At 65.8% G+C, this 19,265-nt stretch overlaps 1 protein-coding gene across 1 annotated transcript in view; it reads left to right on the forward strand.

Annotated features, from left to right (window-relative positions):
* The window catches only part of SH3TC1 (SH3 domain and tetratricopeptide repeats 1), a 47,993-nt gene extending 30,163 nt beyond the window's left edge, over window positions 1–17,830 (forward strand). The window contains exons 9-18 of the mRNA XM_045474684.1: window positions 1,154–1,287; window positions 2,946–2,987; window positions 3,937–4,020; window positions 4,667–6,325; window positions 8,335–8,515; window positions 9,520–9,670; window positions 12,022–12,144; window positions 12,811–12,961; window positions 13,741–13,937; window positions 16,294–17,830. Coding sequence (XP_045330640.1) covers window positions 1,154–1,287; window positions 2,946–2,987; window positions 3,937–4,020; window positions 4,667–6,325; window positions 8,335–8,515; window positions 9,520–9,670; window positions 12,022–12,144; window positions 12,811–12,961; window positions 13,741–13,937; window positions 16,294–16,551 — 2,980 coding nt within the window. The 3' untranslated portion in view covers window positions 16,552–17,830. The remainder of the gene's footprint in view (window positions 1–1,153; window positions 1,288–2,945; window positions 2,988–3,936; window positions 4,021–4,666; window positions 6,326–8,334; window positions 8,516–9,519; window positions 9,671–12,021; window positions 12,145–12,810; window positions 12,962–13,740; window positions 13,938–16,293) is intronic.
* Window positions 17,831–19,265: the final 1,435 nt, after the last annotated feature.

Raw genomic sequence — 19,265 nt, forward strand, 5'->3', positions numbered from 1 at the left:
CGGACCCCCTCATTCGCTCCGCAAACACCGACTGCACATCTTGCCTGTTGCAGACCCTGGGTTTTCATCCTTTGTTTAATGCACCACCTCCTGGTGCCTCTGCTCTTTTCCTTTATTTTGGCCAAATTTCAGAGTTAGGGAGGTTGATCCCTTCCCCCCCCCCCCCGATCACCCAAGTGTTGGCACATTGTCACATTCGTCTTCCCCTTTTCCTTCTCGTACTGATGCCGTCGGGGGTGGGTTGTGAGCAGGATACCCCTTTCCCGGCGAGTGGCGCGGCGCGTGTCTCCTGAAGCCAGGACGCCCGGCTGGGCACCGCCGCGCACCCTTCGGGATCGGGACGGTGACGGAACAGCGGCCTGCAGGCCACACTCGGGGTTTGCCAGCGTCCCAGTCGTGTCCCGGACAACCAGAGAAAGTTCCAGGCCTCGTGCCACCAGCCTCTCCTCCTCGTCTCGTGGTCCTTTAGGACACTGACGTTTTTGAGGCACACGGGCCTGTTCTGTTGAATGTACCAGACGCTACTCTGAGATTTTCTTTAACGTCTCAAAATAGCTCCTTCCAGCTTCCAGGCGCGTTTCAGAGTTTCACGTAACGCTGCGGATTTAGTCCCACGAGCAAAAAATGCCTGTTCCTTCTCTCCCTTCTCCCCTTCCCGTTTTTCATTTCCCTGACTTGGCAGGGACGGGAGCGCCCCATTTCTGTGCTGGGCGTCGTGGGGAGCCCGGGAGCTCGTGACGCGAAGGGGTTGACCTGTACATCCACACGTGCACACGCACACATTTGTAACACATACTTGTGTACACCCACGTGCACACACACGCACGTGCGATACATACATTTGCCTGCGGCTGTCACAACCCGCCTCACAGGGGAAGGGGCACTTGAAGCGGGGCTTTGGAGGCTGCCCAGGAGCTCACCTTCCCCGGCTGCCACGACCCGCCGTGTCTGTAGCAGCCTCTCCCGCTCCTGGCCGTCTGCCTGCAGCTGGACCAGGCGGGCCTTGTGGGCTGGATCTATTTTGTTTTTGTCCCGGTGACCTGGCCGCCGGGCACAGAGCAGGTGTGACGGGGGTGTCTGTCACACCAGAGAGTAGATGGGGGTCTCGGGCAGGAAACGTGCCGTTGTAAATAAAGCACCTTCTTTTCTCCAGGCTGGAAAACGTGATTTTTCTCGATGAGGAAGAAAGGTCGTTCTTCGGCAACGAAGGGCGCTTCTCGGACGAGGACGCCAGGCAATTGCTGAGGAGGATGTCTGGCGCGGACACGTGCACCGTGTACAGCTTGGGTAGGTGTGAGGGCGCCGCGGGGGCGGGGGGCACGGCTCCTCCCTCCCCTCCCCCTGGCCGCGGGGACGTCGCAGGACCTGCATCAGACCCTGGGTGCTTAGGACGGTTTCTGTGGGCAGGTTCCCAGAAGGACAAGAGGGTCTGCAGCTGAACCGGGAGACCCCGAGCCCCAGCCGGCCGGCACCAGGCCTGCTCGGGCTCCTGTCCCCTCCGCGGAGCGCGGACTGTTCTGGCTTCCGTGCTCCGCTCAGGACGCCCCTCCCCGTGTCCCTTCAAGAAGGCCTGCCCCGGGGCACCTAAAGGTGACCACACAGGTGCTGCTGCTGCCTGAGGGGCCCGTAGGGACGGCAGCGGGCCACAGGCAGAGAGGGGGACAGGGCGAGCGGTAGGGAGATGCCCGCAGTGGCCGCGAGGCGTGCCCGCCGTGCACCGGGGCCCGGCCCGCTGCTCACGAGCTGCTGCTCCGCCAGTCTGGGTGACAGTGACCGCCCTCTGTGACAGGACCAGGAGCCCGGGCTCGCGTGGCTGTGGGCTGGCCTGGTTGCCTGACCGCCAGGGACCGGGGCCAGACCCCAGGGCCACCAGCCCCTAAAGACGGTGCTGCTCCCTCTCCCTGTGCTGCCCTGCGCTCAGGAAGGACCCTCTGTCAGCTGCCGTGGGGGGGGCGGGGGCGGGAGCCGTGTCATCGGCAGCAGAGGCGACAGAGGAACAGACCCCCTGGGGGACTGCCTGGGGCAGGGGGTGCAATCTAGCCGGTTCCTTCATCTTGTGCACGAAGGTGAATGCGCGTGCGCACACACGCTTACACACATGCACAGTATACACGTGTGCACACGCACTCACACATATCTGCAGCACACGCATGTGCACCCATGCTTACACATACGTGCGGCATGTGCATGCACGCTTACAACACACGCAGCACACTCATATGAAGCACACACGCACACACTTACACATGCGCGCACACTCACACGCGTGCACACTGACACGCGCGCACACTTACACATGCGCGTGCACGCGCGCGCACTTACAGCGCGCACACACACGTGTGCACACTCACACGCGCGCGCACTTACACGCGTGCACATACTTACACACACGCGCACTCAAATAAGGCAGCACACACATCCACATGCACATACACCTACACATCCATGCACACACACGAGCACAGTTACACGTATGTGCACGCACACACACACTCCTCGCGGCCCTGGAGCAGACACAACTTGCACATCGGGAACTTTTCCACCAGTAACAGAGTTAAACTTTCCGGGTCCCACAAATTGGTCTCTCTTGCTAAACAGGCAAACTTAAATTTGACCTTAGCACCTACGTCAGCCCCCCACTCGGGGGGACATTCTGGGGGCCCCCTTCCGCCGGGCGCCCCTTAGCTTCCCGGACCCTGTGCATTTGTCAGAGTTGACATCACACCTCACACGTCTTTTCCCAGCAAACTCGCGCCAGCCCATTTTCAGGAGGCGGAAACTGAGGCTTAGGGAAGGGCTTGGCCTCTTGACCAGGGGATCCCCCCAGCCCTGCAGCCCCTCAGGTCACTGGAGTGTTTCTGTCCTGGTGTCCCCACCCGTCCCGACGTGGCCCCGACCTGGAGGTGCTGGCCGGAGGGTGACGCCTCTGTTCTCTCCCTTCTCAGACAGATTAGAAGAGACCGACTTTGAGCCGCCGGAAGAACAAGGTGGGTTGTCCCCCCACGGCAGCGTCCCTCCGGGCAAGGGGCTGGACCCGGGGGTATGACGCCCGGCAGAAGCCACAGAGCTGGGTACGGATGGGGCTCTGGGCGGGGACCTCACACCTCCGTCGGGGAAGGCGGGAGGGGGTCCGTCCTGCAGGGGGAGGGGATGAGATGAGGGCAAAGCTCCCCCCTGCTGTGGTCGTGGTCCCTGAAAACACACCAGCCCTCCAGCTAAGGGGGGGATCCCCTCCACTGCCCGGGCCGTGGCTGTCCCCCGCTCTGTCCCCAGCTGAGGTGGGGGTCCTGGGCCTGTACTTGGCCATGGGTTCTTTTCTTGAAACCCAGAGCATCTGAAACTCTCGGCTTTGAGAAAGTGAAATGCTGGGTTTGGAGGGCGCAGGGGGTGCGGGGGGCTGGATTTGGAGTCTCACGCTAGAGAAGCCCCTCAAAGATTTGCTTCTTCCCCTGGGAGCTGGTAAGGGAGACCCCCTCCTTCTCCCTCCACACCTCCATCTTGACCCCCCCACAGAAGGTCTGCATCGGGGAGAACCTGGGGACTTGAATGCCCGAGGACCCTTTGGGGTCCACCTAAGCGCAAACAGGGAAGGGCCACTTGGGGTACTCGATGGGGAGGCTCAGGACATCTGGGGGCATTCCGGGCCCTCCCTCCAGCCCGGGCCTCTGCTGGGTGAGGAGGGCAGGACTCGCCGGGATGGGAGGGGGTGGGGGCGGCGAGGTTGGGGCGCATTCGCACCTACACGTTGGATTAGTCAGGTCAGACGTTTGCTGCTGAACCACACCGAATTCTTTTTTATTCCTCGACTTTACGGACGAATAAAGAGAGCGTTCGTTTTGAACATATTTTTTATGTGAACTCGAAACAGAAGAGTCTTTAGATTCTGGTTCTTTCCTTGCAAACAAATTCCCCTTTAAGCTCGTGTTTTTCCAGCAGGAAGCGTAGCTGTTTGCTCGTTGGCTGTGTCTTCGGGTACGGACCCCATCCAAAGCCAACAGCCCCGCACACAGGCTCTTTTGGGTACGGGTGCCCCCAGGTTCTCCAGCACCTCGTCCCTTTCCTTCTTAACCCTTTAGTAACTGTGGGCCTCAGATTCTCGAAGCAGCCAGAGTGAAGGTGGAGACCCAGGGGGTGCTAGCTGACGTGGTCCCGGGCGAGAGCTGGACCAGGGACCCAAACATTGTCCTCCATCGAAGCGGGTTTCATCAGTTCTGGGGGTGGCTTCTGAGCACGTGCTGCCCCATAGCTCTGGTTGGCCCATGATGATTTCACGGGAGTCCTGCACCCGACGGGAGACCCCCAAGTGCTAAGGAAATCCCACAGAGGCGGGGGCAGCCAGGAATGTGGACGTGTCCATCCGTTAAGTGGCTTTTCCTGGAGGGGAAAGGACCCTGGTCGCTGAGCGGTGCTCTCAAACAGGAAGCATCGGAAAGGGTCACTCGGCAAAAAGCTCGGCCAGATCGATCCCTATTCTCATAACCACGACCGAGTCCCCACCGGGTGCGAGGCGCTGGGCTCGGCATTGTGCGTAAATCTTGGGCTTCAGGTAGGGGAGGCTCGGGCAGCAGCTGACAGGGGTGCCGAGGCTCGGAGGGATGTCTGTCCCTTACCCCGGCCTAGGCCCAGATCGGCCTCTCATCCACCCGGGGGTTTTGGCGATTTGCAGAATCACCTCACCTGGACCCAGAGCCACGCGAGACCCTACAGAAGGTGAAGAACATTCTGGAAGAATTCAAATCCCGCCAGGACTGCCCCGAGGAGCCAGAGTCCTGGGGTCTCTGCGCGGCCTCCGGCGGCGCGAGCCCACCGGACCCTGAGGAGCCCTCCTTCTGCTTGGACGCGGGGGCCGACCGGACCGACCCGGAGGCCCTGGGCTCGCTGCTGCTGTTCCTGGACGCGCCCGGCTACAAGGCCTGCTTCCGCGGCCTGTACGACCTCTCCCTGCTGGGGCTGAGCGCCGTGTGCGGTGGCCTCACCGACGAGGAGGAGCTGGCCGGGCTCCTGGCGCGGGCGCGGGGTGCGGCCAAGAAGGCCGGCCTCCCCATGGCCCTCGCCAGAGTCTGCTTCCTCCTGGGGCGGCTGTGCGTGCGCCGGCTCAAGCTGTCCCAGGCCCGGGTGTACTTCGAGGAGGCGCTGGGCGCCCTGGGGGGCCGCTTCGGCGACCTCTTCCTGGTGGCGGCCGTGTACTGCAGCCTGGCCACCATCCACCTGAAGCAGAGGAACAGAGACAGGTGCGCGCAGGTGACGCCCAAGGCCGCGGCCCTGCTGCTGGGGACGCCCGGCCACGGCTGCGGCACCGAGGCCGGGTCGGAGCTGCTGGCGCACGCCCTGCGGCGGGCCGTGGCCGGCCGGAGCCCGCAGGCCGAGGCCCGGGCCTGCTTCCTGCTGGCCAGGCACCACGCCCGCCTGCGGCAGCCGGAGGAGGCCCTGCCCTTCCTGGAGAGGCTGCTGCTCCTGCACGAGGCCTGGGGCTCCCCGGAGGCCGCCTGGCCCGCCGACTGCTACCTGCTCCTGGCCGACACCTACAGCCGGCGGTGCCTGCCGCGCCTGGCGCTGGGCTGCGTCAGGGCGGCCTCGCTGCGGGCCCGGGCCTCGCTGCGCGGCTCGCTCCGGAGCGTGGACCTGGTCCTGCGCAACGCCCCCCGCCTGCCCCGCCCGCCCTCCCAGGCCGCGCCCCACCTCCGGCGGGCGCTGGCCTCCCTGGGCCCGGGCGCGGGCCGGGCGCTGCGCGGGCCCCTGTGCGCCAGCCTGGCCCGGCTGCACAGCGGCCACGGCCAGCACGGCAGGGCCGTCGCCCTGATGGCGCAGGCCGCGGAGGCAGCCGCCGGGGCCGGGAGCCGCCTGGCGCTGGACTACCTGCTGGCGCTCGCCTGGCTGCACGTGCTCGGCGGCCGGAGCCCGGCGGCCCTGGGCGTCCTCGAGTGCGTGCGGGACGGGGCGGTGGCCGGCGCGGAGCGGGAGGGCGTGATGGCCAACATGACGGCCGTGGCGCTGACGAGGACGGGCAGGACCCGGCAGGCGGCCGAGGGCTACTACCGCGCCCTGCGGGTGGCGCGGGGCCGGGGCCGGCGGAGGAACCAGGCGGTGGCGCTGGCCAACCTGGGGGCCCTGTGCCTGCGGGCCGGCGCCGGCGGCCTGGCCCAGCACTACTGCCGGGAGGCCGTGAAGCTCTTCTCGCGGCTGCCCGGCGGGGAGGGCGGCCAGGACTTCACCTGCGTGCTCCTGCGGCTGGGCCGCCTGTGCGCCCGCAGGGCCCGCGCCCGGCAGGCCAAGTGCTACTACGAGTGGGCCTTTCTGGTCGCCGCGGAGATGGACCACCTGGAAGGTGAGTGGCGGGCACGCTGGCTTCGCGGAAGGAAAACGCGTCTTCTCCCCATGTCCGTCCAGGGCGCGCCCGGGGCTCTCGACTCTCCCGCCGTCGAGCGTGTCGAATGGCGGGAACCCGCAGCTACTTGCGGGTGCCTCCGAGGCCGGCTGCGGGGCGGCTCTCGTGGGAGCACGCCCGCCAGGCTCTGTGCAGGCTCCAGCCACAAACGGCACCCGTGCGGTCCTCACAGGGGCCGGTCGCCAAGTGTGGGAAACAGATGCCCGGGTCACGGGAGCCGCAAAAGGGGGTATCATCGTGACGACGGGGGCTCCCGGTCCCGACTAGTGGGACCTCCGTGTGGAGGAGGGTTTAGCCAAGCATAGATAGGATGGAGGGCAGGCAGACGGTGAAGCCCGTGCAAAGGCCCTGGGGAAAGCTGGGCCATGCAGGGAGATGCAGAGTTTGGGGTGGGTGCCTCGGGTGGCGGGTGGCGAGCACCTAGGCTGGGGGCGCTGGGCAGGGATCAGGGACCCCAGACTGCGGTTTGGCATTTTTCCCGGGAGCCCTGGGGAGCCGTTGAGGGTTGTAGAACACTCGGACGCTCACGGAGCCTGGAAGGGGACCCTGTGGATCTCCAGAAAGAAGCAAGAGCTAGGTCCCCAGATGTGCCCGGTGGCCTCGGGCGGGTCCTGTCTGTGCTCACAGGCCTGTTGTCCCCTCTGCCCCATGCTGAACCTCGAGGAGCCTGAGGGCCACTCTGCTCCTTTTTGAGTTGGCTTTGGCAGCTTGGGTCTCCCCGGGTTCATCCGTTGTATCTGGGTTGCCCTTTGTTGGCATAAACCCTTCTGTAAGGCCGGTGCTAGCATCCTGTCCTTCACGGCTAATCCCGATCATTTATGCCTTTTCTTCTCAGTCTGGCTGCAGATGAGTCCATTTTGTGAATCTTCTCAAAAATCCGTCATTCAGTTTCATTCGTTTCTCTCTTGTTTTTTCGATTCTCAACGTCACTATTTTATCTTTACTCTTGAATCTTTATTTTTCCTTCCTTTTGCTCGCTTTGGATGTAGTTACCTCCTGTCTTTCTCGTTCCTTAAGGCAGAAGCTTAAACTTGGCGTCTGAAAATTTTCTTCTTTTCTAAGGTAGGCATTTACGGCTAGAAAGTCCCTCTAAACACGGCTGTCCCGCGTCCCGCATCCCGCAGGGTCAGGGTCTGCTGTGCGTTTACTTCCACTCATCTCAGAGTACCTTCCGGTTCCCGTCGCGATTTCTCCCGCGACCCCCGGCCGTCTGGCAGTGCGTTTGTCACGTCCACGTATGCGTGGATTTCCCAAACTCCCGCCCGTTACCGATTCCTGGTTTCATCCCGCCGTCGCCGGAGATCATGCTCTGTAAGACGTCAGGCTCTCACATTTACTGAGCGTCGCCCGGTGATTTGGCGACTGAGAACGCGATATGTGCGGTCTCCCCGGTCACCGTGTTGTTCTGATCTTCTGTGCCCTTGTCGGTGGTCCGCTTGGCGGGGAGCGCGTCCGGCCGTTCTCTGCCGGAGCCTGGCTTCGCGAGGGAGCGCTGGCTCCGGAACGCCGGGAGCTGGGTTTGAATCGCAGCGCCACTGCGTGCTGTGTGCCCCGGACTCAGTGTGCCCGCCTGCGGCATGGGCAGCCCGGTGCTCCCTGCCTCGTCGGCGTGGGGTGAAGCCAGCCCCTGTCCGTCACCCCAGGAGGGGTTTTGTGAAGCAGAAGCGGGCAGCCCGGTGCGGTGGGAGAGGCTGGCCAGGACCCCCGGGCCCGGGACGTGTAGACGCGGTCAGCACCGTGTCTGCGACGTGCCCCAGCGGGCTCATCACGGCGTGCTCTTGGCTGTGCGGCCCGGGGCGGATCGCGTAGCCGGTGTGGACTCAGTTTCCCCGCTGCACTGACCCCACTAGAGTCATGGGGGAGGCAGGCACACGGCAGGGGCCTTCAAACCCTGCAGATGTCACCGCCGTGCGTGACGGCGATGCCTTCCTCTCGTTCTCCCCGCCCAGGCCAGCTGTGTGCCGTCCAGCGGCTTTGTCACTTCTACAGCACGGTCATGCCCAGCGAGGCCCAGTGCGTCGTCTACCATGAGTTCCAGCTGTCGCTGGCCCGCAGGGTGGCGGACAAGGTGCTGGAGGGGCAGCTCCTGGAGACCATCAGCCGGCTCTACCTGTCCCTGGGCACCGAGCGGTGAGGGCCGGTTCTGCGGGCGGGGCGGGGAGGACCCCGGCCCTGGTCCTGGGGTGGCCCCTCCTCAGGGACCACTTCATTCCTTAGTGTCAGATTAGCTCCGAGCTGGCCGGCCTGGGGGTGTCCCCACCAGCGCTCGTGGCACAGGGTTCCCCTGAAGGGTGCCCCTCGTCTCCACGTACACACCACAGTGGAGGCAGACCGTGCGTTTCTGGGCCATTCTTCGTGACACAGTGGCTTTTGTAAGCTGACCGCTGCCTGCCCTGAGTGTCCACCAGGCAGCCCAGCTCTGGGCCAGGCAGTCTGTTCCCAGCTGTCCCCTCAGATGTGAGGACAGTGGCCCCGTGTACCTGAAGGGTTCTCATCCGCAGGGACATACCTGGCTGTCCCACCTGCTTCTTCGGGGCAGGGTTTCAGGGTCCTCTGTCCCCTGTGACGCCCACACTGACCATCCCGATCAGATGGATGGTCCCGGGAACGTCACGGGTAACACCCCTCCCGGCTGGGGACTCACTGAGAGGCAGGGAAGGAGCCAAGTTTCCACAGGACTTGGGGGGCCTCTGCCCCTCCCACCTGGGCCTCAGTTTCACAGCACGACCGATGGGCAGTGACCTTGATCGCTGCTTCTCCAAGTGGGAGAGAATATCGCCCGGGAGCTCGCTGCAAAAGCACATTCTCGGGCCCCACCCCAGTCCTGCTGCGGCAGAAACCCTGGGAATAGGGTCCCGCGGCCACACTGGGGTTTGAGAACCACTGGCCTAGGTTGTCTCTCAATTTCTGCCCACACACACGTTCCCCGCTGCACCCAGAGAGGTCGCACCTGTGTCCGGGGAGTGGGGCAAGGACAGAATGGCCCGCTCCCCGTCCCCGTTTCCATCCAAAGAGCCTCCCTTACTTTCGCCGGGAAACCGAAGCCGACAGACGGGAACCAGGAAGAGCCCGGTCTGCTCCCCCGGGGACAGCCGGCCCGGGAGCACGCGCTCTGACCCCCGCTCTAATCCCAGGGCCTACAGGTCCGCGCTGGACTACACCAAGCGCAGTCTGGGCATTTTCATCGACCTGCAGAAGAAGGAGAAGGAGGCGCACGCGTGGCTGCAGGCGGGGAAGATCTATTACATCCTCCAGCAGAACGAGCTGGTAGACGTGTACCTCCAGGTGCTGGGGCGCCCTGTCCTTCATCCCCACCCCTGCGGCCAGCCCTGGGCCCCCAGCCCCGGGCCCCCAGCCCCGGACCCCTAGTCCTGGACCCCGACCCTGGACCCCCAGCCCTGGGCCCCCAGCCCCGGACCCCAGCCCCGGACCCCTAGTCCTGGACCCCAACCCTGGACCCCCAGCCCTGGGACCCCAGCCCTGGAGCCCTCAGCCCTGGACCCCCATTCCTGTAATCCCAACGCAGGAACACCACCCTGTAACCCCAGCCCGGCCTCCCCCCCCCAGGCCTGGACCCCCCAGCCCTAGACCCCCATCCCTGTATTCCCAGCCCTGGACTGCCACCCCTGGACCCCCAACCATGGGCCCCCACCACTGAACCCCCAGCCCTGGGCCCCCAGCCATGGACCCCCACTCCTGGACCCCCACCCCTGAACCCCCAGCCCTGGATTCCCAGCCCTGGACCCCTACCCCTGAACCCCCAGCCCTGGACCCAACTCCTGGACCCCCACCCCTGAACCCCCAGCCCTGGATTACTGGCCCTGGACCCCTACCCCTGAACCCCCAGCCCTGGACCCCCAGCCCTGGACCCCCAGCCCTGAACCCCCAGCCCTGGACCGCCACCCCTGGACCCCCCAGCCCTAGACCCCCATCCCTGTATTCCCAGCCCTGGACTGCCACCCCTGGACCCCCAGCCCTGGGCCCCCACAACTGAACCCCCAGCCCTGGGCCCCCAGCCATGGACCCCCACTCCTGGACCCCCACCCCTGAACCCCCAGCCCTGGACCCAACTCCTGGACCCCCACCCCTGAACCCCCAGCCCTGGATTACTGGCCCTGGACCCCTACCCCTGAACCCACAGCCCTGGACCCCCAGCCCTGGACCCCCAGCCCTGGACCGCCACCCCTGGACCCCCCAGCCCTAGACCCCCATCCCTGTATTCCCAGCCCTGGACTGCCACCCCTGGACCCCCAGCCCTGGGCCCCCAGCCATGGACCCCCACTCCTGGACCCCTACCCCTGAACCCCCAGCCCTGGACCCAACTCCTGGACCCCCACCCCTGAACCCCCAGCCCTGGATTACTGGCCCTGGACCCCTACCCCTGAACCCACAGCCCTGGATTACTGGCCCTGGACCCCCAGCCCTGAACCCCCAGCCCTGGACCGCCACCCCTGGACCCCCCAGCCCTAGACCCCCATCCCTGTATTCCCAGCCCTGGACTGCCACCCCTGGACCCCCAGCCCTGGGCCGCCACCACTGAACCCCCAGCCCTGGGCCCCCAGCCATGGACCCCCACTCCTGGACCCCCACCCCTGAACCCCCAGCCCTGGATTCCCAGCCCTGGACCCCCACTGCCCGGCATCTTCCACAACAATCTGATACCCCCGAGGGGCCGGAGGCGTGTGCCCCTCACCACGGCCACCACCGTGTTGGTACACAGCAAGCGCTCAATAAATGTGCAAATGACGCGTCCACCGCGTTGGCACACAGAAGAATTTTCTTCAGTGGCAAATGGCGTGCCTCCTTAAAAAACCCACTTATCACAGAAGCTCCGTTTCCAGTTGCGTTCCAAGCTTGACATGACTTGGAATAGATTGAGAGGCTCGTGAGGCCAATGAGTGTTTTCACTTTTGAGCGCTCGCTGTGTGCTTCCCTGGGCCATGGGCCGAGGGTCCCGGGGCTCACCGCTGACGGGGGGCAGGCGCCTCGGGGCTGCGGGCAGGGGTGCGGTTGTGCACAGAGGGGCCGGGAGGGTGAGCTCCGGTCGGTTTGGGGTGCAGGGTGCGTGGGGCCAGTGCCCAACTGGAAAGAGGGCTTCCCGGCAGTAAGGGATTCACAGGGGCAGAGGCTGAAGGTTCATGGGACTGTGGAAGGTTCTGGATTGCCGGCAGGGCTAGGCCACTCTTGTCCACTCAGCTGGTGTTTGTTGAGCACCTATTATGGGCCAGGCACCGTGCTGGGCCCCAGATGCAGCAGAGAAGCAGCAGTCTTAGTCGTCTGCTCGGAGAGACAGGCAGGTGTTGCTAAGGGCCACGGAGGGACACAGTGGAGGGGACCCCAGCGGAGAGAATGCCGGGGTCTGGGTGTGACCGCTGGGACCCGGAGGCCACCTCTGAGCTGGCTCCCAAACTCCTCAGCAGCCCGCACTTGCGGACCCCCGGCGCCCTAGCTGGACGGGCCTCCCCATGGGACATAGGGGGAAATGATGTCCCCAGCTGCAACAGGGACTGAACAAGGCCAGTCCCTCTGGAAGGAAAGGAAAGAGTCACCCGGAACACGTGTTGTGGGTCCTCGGGGTTGCCTCGAGGGTCTGGGGGAGCCCTGTGGGTCTCACGAGAGCTTCTGCACGCCCGCAGGTGGCCCAGAACGCAGCCCTGTACACGGGGGACCCCAACCTGGGGCTGGAGCTGTTTGAGGCGGCTGGGGACATCTTCTTCAACGGGACCTGGGAGCGGGAGAAAGCCGTGTCCTTCTACCGGGTGAGCCGGGCGGTGAGGGTGGGCCTCAGGGGTGGGGGCGCCTTCCATGGGAGTTTGGGGGGGATGGCGGCGGAGGCCTCCCGCCAGGAGGGAGGACTGCCCCACGCACCCGCTTACTTGCTTGGTGGTTTCGCCTGGGATGATCTTGTCCCCCACCCTCACCTGGGAGGGACAGAGAAAGGAGAGGCCGTTTGAGGGACGGAGGCAGCTTTAGGCTTACAGCACCTCACACCTCAGGGAGGCCAGTCCTGTTCCACTTCGCAGATGAGGAAACTGAGGCTCAGAGAGGCACAGGGGTGTATCACGGGACACACAGCCCCGGGGCCCAGGTCTGCGTGTGCCTGCCCGCCCAGCTCACGGCCTGCGGCTCAGCCCTGGGGAACAGAGAAACGTGCGTTTTTAGAGCACGGGGTTGGGCCCTCCTGGTCAGGCTCTCACCGTCCGGGGACGGGCTGGTCCCAGGCCGCTGAGACAGATGGGCTGCAGGCCACATCCCAGCTTGCTGGTGGCTCAGTGCCCTGGGGCTGCCAGGACCTCTCTGAGCCGAACACAGATACAGCGGGATGATGGGGAGGACGCTCCCAGCGTGCGGTCGGGGCTCTGAGGGGGTGCTGGTCCCGGGCCGGCCGCCGCGGGTGAGGCCTGACCCACCCGCCCGTGTGGCAGGATCGGGCGCTGCCCTTGGCCTCCACCACAGGGAACCAGGAGGCCGAGCTGCGTCTGTGCAACAAGCTGGTGGCACTGCTGGCCGAGCTGGACGCGCCCCGGGAGGGCCTGGAGTTCGCCCACATGGCCCTGGCGCTCAGCATCACCCTGGGTAAGCCCTGCACCCCGGCCCCGGCGGGGGAGACCTGGAGGGTGGGCGCAGAAGGCCCGAGGCCATGGAACCCGGCCCGCATGCGGGGCTGCTTCCGTCTGCAAGCCGCCTCCTCCGTGCAGGCGGGCTGGGATGCCCCGGGGGACACGTCACACTCACGGGGTGGCTGGGCTTTCTTGGCCAGCTGACCCCCAAGGCCGGCCACCATGCCCCGCGGTCTGGACACCCCGGCTTGTCACCAGCCCTGGCACGCGCCTGTCTGCGTGCCGTCCCTTACCCTTGTTCCTCGCCACACTCAGCCAGCCCCGCTGTCACCTGGCTGGCGAGATCCCCTCACTGCCGGGCACCTAACTGTGCTGTTCCCAGCCACCTGTCTTCCCCTCGGAGACGGGACTGGGTGTGCAGACCCCACAGTGCTCGCCTGGAAGGGGGACGATCTGGAGACATCAGGAGGGCGTGGGGGGGGGGCAGCAGCTCATACACCAGGAAGGGTGAGCGTCGTCGTGTGTGTGGGTGGACCGAGCCCCGGGGTTTGCGACTGCCTGACTTTGGGGCTCCCCGTCACCCCTTCCAGGCGCCACGGGCAGGTACAGAGCAGGCCCCATGGGCAGGTCCACCTTCCTGAGGCGGACAGCGAGCCTGCAATATCAGGCCCATTGTGCAGATGGGAAGAGTGAGTCTCGGGACAGGAAGCGGCCGGCTTGGGGGCCGGAGCTGGCCTGTGCCCGCCGCCACCCGCAGCCGTAGCCTCACGCGTGCCCCCTCCCCTGCGACCCTAGGGGACCGGCTGAACGAGAGAGTGGCCTACCACCGGCTGGCCGCCCTGCACCACCGGCTGGGCCACGGCGAGCTGGCAGAGCATTTCTACCTCAAGGCCCTGTCGCTCTGCAGCTCGCCCCTGCAGTTCGCCGAGGAGACGCTGTACTACGTGAAAGTGTACCTGGTGCTCGGGGACATCATCTTCTACGACCTGAAGGTGGGCGCGGGCGGCGGGGAGGCGGGGCTCGGGCGCGTCGGGAGCCCTTGCCCCCACATGGAGGGGGACCGCACACGGGCCCCAGGGCCCCGGCGTCTCCGGGCCTGGCTCTGCGGCACAGGCAAGGTCAGCAGACGCCGTCGGAGCTCCCCCAGCCCGTGGGGGCGGCTGACGTGTGAACGGACCCTGGCAGCCGCTGGGTCAGAGCAGACACGGCCGTGTAGTCGGGGGAGCCTCCCGGGCACGGTAACGGCAAAGCCGAGTCGTGACGGTCAAGCAGGAGTTAGCCGCCGAGGCAGTAGGAGGGGGACAGGACGTTCCGGGGGCAGGGGGACGAGTCACTAGAGACCCACCAGAGACCCAGGTTGTAGGGTGCTACCCAGATCCCGGCACCTCCTCCAGGAAGCCTACCGCTGTGGGCAGAGCGACTCCTTCCTGGAATCCCGAGTCCCCATGTCCCCCGGGGGTTTGTAGCAGGGACACCACTCCGGGCAGTTCCTGCCCTGTGGGGGCTGGAGGCGCTGGAGCTGGGACCTCACAGACCAGAACCCGGAGATGTCTCTCCATCACTCGCCTGCACAGGCAGGGGCCCCCATCACCCCACCCGGGGCCTAGCGTCGTCCCTGCGCGGTGTCCCTGCTCCGTGTCGGCTGAAGGGCGGGTGCCCGAGCCCAGGGGCTGACTTCTCCCTCCCCCTCCCCACTGAATGGCCCCTCGGAGCTGGGGTGGCGCCAGAAGACCCCCACCCAGTTGGTAGCCCCCAACCCCCTTCCCCGGGGCAGCCTTGGCTGTGCACCGATGACACCTGGTGGTCACAAGTGGTCACTGCAGCCTCCAGTGTCCGCTGGGTGGTTCTTGGGGAGCCTGTCGGCCGGGGCGGGGGGGGGGGGGTGGGGGGGTACTGCCACGTAGCCTCACTACCTTCCAGTCTGTGTGACCCAGGCTCCGCGTGACCCAGGCTCTGTGTGGTTGGTTCTGCCTGCGAACGCTTTACTGTTCTAGAAGAGTGGAGCCCCCTGGAGGCAGGGCAGAGGCTGAGGGCCAGGCACGGTCAGTTGACCAGGGTAGGATTAGCAGAGCTCCGTGGGGCTCCAGTGCCCGGGATCCTAGAACCCACGAGCCTCTGGCCCTGCGACCTGCATACATGTCTATGTCCTAGGCTGGGCTCTGGGCCGGGCCCTCCCCTGTGTCGGGGCCACGGAGCCTGGCGGTGGGGCAGGACTGTGGCCAGCCTCACCTGAGCTCTTACACCCAGAGCCCTCTGTCGTCTGCAATACATGCCCCTGACCCCTGGCCCATCCGAGGCGGGGGGACCTGCCCCAGGTCCCGTGTGACTGATTCCTAAGCAGCTCTGTACAAGAGGGGGAAACAGGCTGGGAGGCAAAAAAGGTGTCTAAGATGGGGGTCAGGAGGCTGGGCCGGGGGCAGCTGCAGGCCCAGAGGTAGCTGATCTGACGCCCAGGCTGTGGGGACGGGGACCTTATCTCTCCACGGTGTCACGGGGCAGGGCTGCAGCTGAGAAGCCCAGGTCCCTGAGCCCGAGAGGCTGGGACCAGGCAGCTTCCCAGCCGCACCACGGCCACTCTGTCGACACCACGTCTGTCCTCACCGTGACGACGGCTTGGAAATTCCATCAGGGGCCACGGGCCGACTTCACACCGTCAGCCACGTGCCCAGGAGGGCGAGAGATTCCTCCGAGCCCCCTGTAGGGGACAGGCCTGGGCAAGTGCCGCTCTAGAGGTTGGGGGGCCATGGGCATCTTTGCCAATGGTCTCCCTGAATCGAGGTCATCTGTACGCGGGGCCTCAGGGACGAAAAAACAAGGCTGGAACGGGACAGATCTGGGCGTGAATCCTGTTTGCCGCCCACTGGCTGCTCCAGGCACAGGTGTGCACGTCCACACGTCCACACGCACACACAGGCACACTGATACACAACTCCCAACCACCCACTTTGGCCAGCTCCTTAGTGAAGCTGTCCCCTCCTCCAGGCAGCCCTCCAAGTCCACCTCAGGCTGACTCAGGTGCCACCCGGGGCTGCCACCGGCTGCCGGTCACCCCTGTGGTCGACGTGGCCCCAGAGTCAGCCGTGGCTCCTGCCCTGCACGGGGTCCAGTGCCTGGTAGGGGCTCGGGAGTGTTTGTTGAACTGCTCTGCATACCTGCTTTTATCCTCTCTCTGTGTGGGGGCAGGGAGGAGCCAGGGCTGCTGAACTGGGGCTTGTCCCAGTTAGAGTGGTCCGTCGGGGGGGACTGGGTGGAGGTGATGGGGGGCCGGGCACGGAGCAGCTCTGGGGACACAGGCCGGCCAGCCCCTGCCTGCAGCCAGGGGGCGTGTTAACGTCGGGCCTCCTTCAGGACCCCTTTGACGCGGCGGGGTACTACCAGCTGGCCTTGGCAGCGGCCGTGGACCTCGGCAACAAGAAGGCCCAGATGAAGATCTACACGCGCCTGGCCACCATCTACCACAACTTCCTCCTGGACCGCGAGAAGTCCCTCTTCTTCTACCAGAAGGCCAGGACCTTCGCCACCGAGCTCAACATCCGCAGAGTCAACCTGGCCCCGGGGCAGCGCTGGGGGCGGGCGCCCTGGCTGGCCCCCGGCCCCTCACCCTGAGGTCCCCTGTCCGCCCGGCTGGCCCCCGGCCCCTCGCCCTGAGGACGCCTGTCCGCCCGGCTGGCCCCCGGCCCCTCGCCCTGAGGACGCCTGTCCGCCCGGCTGGCCCCCGGCCCCTCGCCCTGAGGACGCCTGTCCGCCCGGCTGGCCCCCGGCCCCTCGCCCTGAGGACGCCTGTCCGCCCGGCTGGCCCCCGGCCCCTCGCCCTGAGGACGCCTGTCCGCCCGGCTGGTCCCCGGCCCCTCGCCCTGAGGACGCCTGTCCGCCCGGCTGGCCCCCGGCCCCTCGCCCTGAGGACCCCTGTCCGCCCCGGCTGGCCCCCGGCCCCTCGCCCTGAGGTCCCCTGTCCTCGCTTCTCCTAGTGTCTCTGGGAGGCTCATTTTCTGGGAAACAGAGGCAGGATGGTAGGGGTCTGATAGCAATAAACGATTTTGCGGCAGCCTGCCAAAGCCCGCATGGCCCCCTCCCCTGGCCTACCGCCTGGGGAGCATCCAGGGACCAAGCCCTGTCCCCAGGGGCCCGCCCTGCTGCTGTGAGCTGGAAGGACTGAGTCAGACCGACCCGGGCCAGGTCCCCCTGCTGGCCCCGCGCGGTGTGGCCTCAGGCAAATCACGCCCCTCGCACCCATTTCCTGGCCTGTCAGAGCGGAAGGCGGTGGTGGGATCCCTTGGGCATCTTCCCCCTTCCCCGTGCCCTCACTGTGTGTCAGGCTCTGTGCTCTGCCTTTAACCCTCACGCCGACCTCACCGGGCCCGCACCGTTGGGTCTGTTATTGTCTCCATTTCCGGCCGAGGCACAGAGAGGGTAGGTGCCCTGCCCGCCATCACACAGCAGGTAGGTGGGGCAGAGCGGTAACCACGGTACCACCTTCCCCGCCTACCTCGGGGGGATGTGTCAGCATCAGGACCCAGGGGTGTGTCCTGGAAGAAGGTGTTAGCACGTCGTTGCACCTCTGCCCCTTCCTGCATCCCGAAGGCGAGCGAGGGGAACGCGGCCCACACGCTCCCTCACCCCCACCTGCCCCCGCCAGCCAGCCAGGCCGGGGTGGGGGGCCTCCAGCCCTGTGCGGAATGTGCTGCTGTGAGTGCGTCTAGGGGCTCATCTGGGCCCCCACATGCCAGGAACCCTCCACTTACAGCCAGGGAAACTGAGGCTCAGAGAGGCCGTGGGCGTCCCAAGTGGTTCTCACCCGCACGGCACTGTTCTGATCTCTTTTTCTTTAATTTATTTTGGTAACAAGGTGACATTCACGTAAGATCAAACGAACCATTTAAAGTGACCGACTCAGTGGCGTTTTGGGCAGGTAGATGTGGTTCAGCCACCCGCCTGTGCCTGGTTCGGATACCTTTTCGTCTCCCCACAGACACCGCCCACGTCACTTCTCGTTCCCCTCCTCCACGACCCTCCTTTAGCAGAAGGGGAAACTGAGGCCGCCAGGGGCCCTCCACTATCCTTCCTGCCTCTGCCCCTGGGGTCTGGGGGAGCCCCCCCGCCTTGCCCGGCTCAGAGGCGGCCTGCAGGCCCCGCCCCGGCCTCTCCCACCAGGGGGCAGCAGAGAGCCTTCCAGAAGCTGGCGCAGAAGCCAGGGAAGCTTCTAACCTTGACCCCAAACTGGCTTCTCGCGGTCGCTGGGAGGGGAACATGGGAGGAGGCCGCGCTGTAATTGAAAACAGGACGACCTGACGACCCGCGCTGGGCCTGCGGCCTCCCCGTGTCGGGTCGGACTGTTGGGCAGGTCACTCGGGGGCCACCACCTGCCTCAGAACCCGCGCCTTCCCTGACCTCCAGCTGTGGCCCTCACCCCTCCCGCCCGGGGTTCCCAGCGCCCCACCCCTGCCCGCTGGGACCCCCCCTCCCCGTTGCCCTGGGGCAACAGGCCTGGTGACCCCGAGGGCACGTTCTGTCGTTCAACTCCTGGCTTCCACCCGCAGCCCCCCCCACTCAGAGGCTGGGGATTTGGGGTGAGTTCATTGAAGCCCCAGTTTTGGTCGAAAGTAAAACGAGACCGATGGCCCCCGTACGGGGGTCGAGGGAGGACTCACGGAGCCGAGGGCTCGGTGCCGACCCCGGGCTAAGAGTTGCCTGCTTCCTTCTGATGATGCACCACGGGATGCACTCCAACAACCGCAGGCTCCCGAACTCTGAACCAAAGGCTGAGTCACTGGTCGGGTCTCTTAGCGTCTCAGACCCTCAGTCTCTTCTTCATCTGTCACCAAAACCAAACCTACCGCAAGGTCCTGAGGAAGAAGAGAGCATGTGCCAGGCACAGAGCTGGGCGGCCAGTCCCTCGTTTTCGGCCAGAGCAAGGAGGGGGCGGGCAGCGGGGGGGCCCTTCAGAGACCAGGGCCCCAGGCGGTAACCCCGGAGCCCCTCTTGGAGCAGAGCGCGTGTGAGACGGGCACGTGCCTGGCACCCGTGCGCCAACTGGGCACGCAGCCCAGGAGCCCCGCTGCCCCAGCCGTAGAAGGAGGCGTCTCCACCGGGCCCGTTCGGGGACCCGCGTGCGGGATCACCAGCTGCTGCAGGCCGTGCTCAGGGCTGAGCCACGTGGGGACGATGAGGGGGGACAAATGGCCCCTCCTGCAGGAGGAGCCCCCGGGCCAGGGATAAAACCACTCCTTGCCAGGGGTCCCTGGAGACTCCCATCCACCTCCCCTAACAGAGAGGGAAGGCAACCCCCCCAGGGTCACACAGCCCCACTTCCTAACTTCAGG

The sequence above is a fragment of the Leopardus geoffroyi genome, chromosome B1, assembly GCF_018350155.1.
Source record: "Leopardus geoffroyi isolate Oge1 chromosome B1, O.geoffroyi_Oge1_pat1.0, whole genome shotgun sequence".
NCBI classification, from domain to species: Eukaryota; Metazoa; Chordata; class Mammalia; order Carnivora; family Felidae; genus Leopardus; species Leopardus geoffroyi.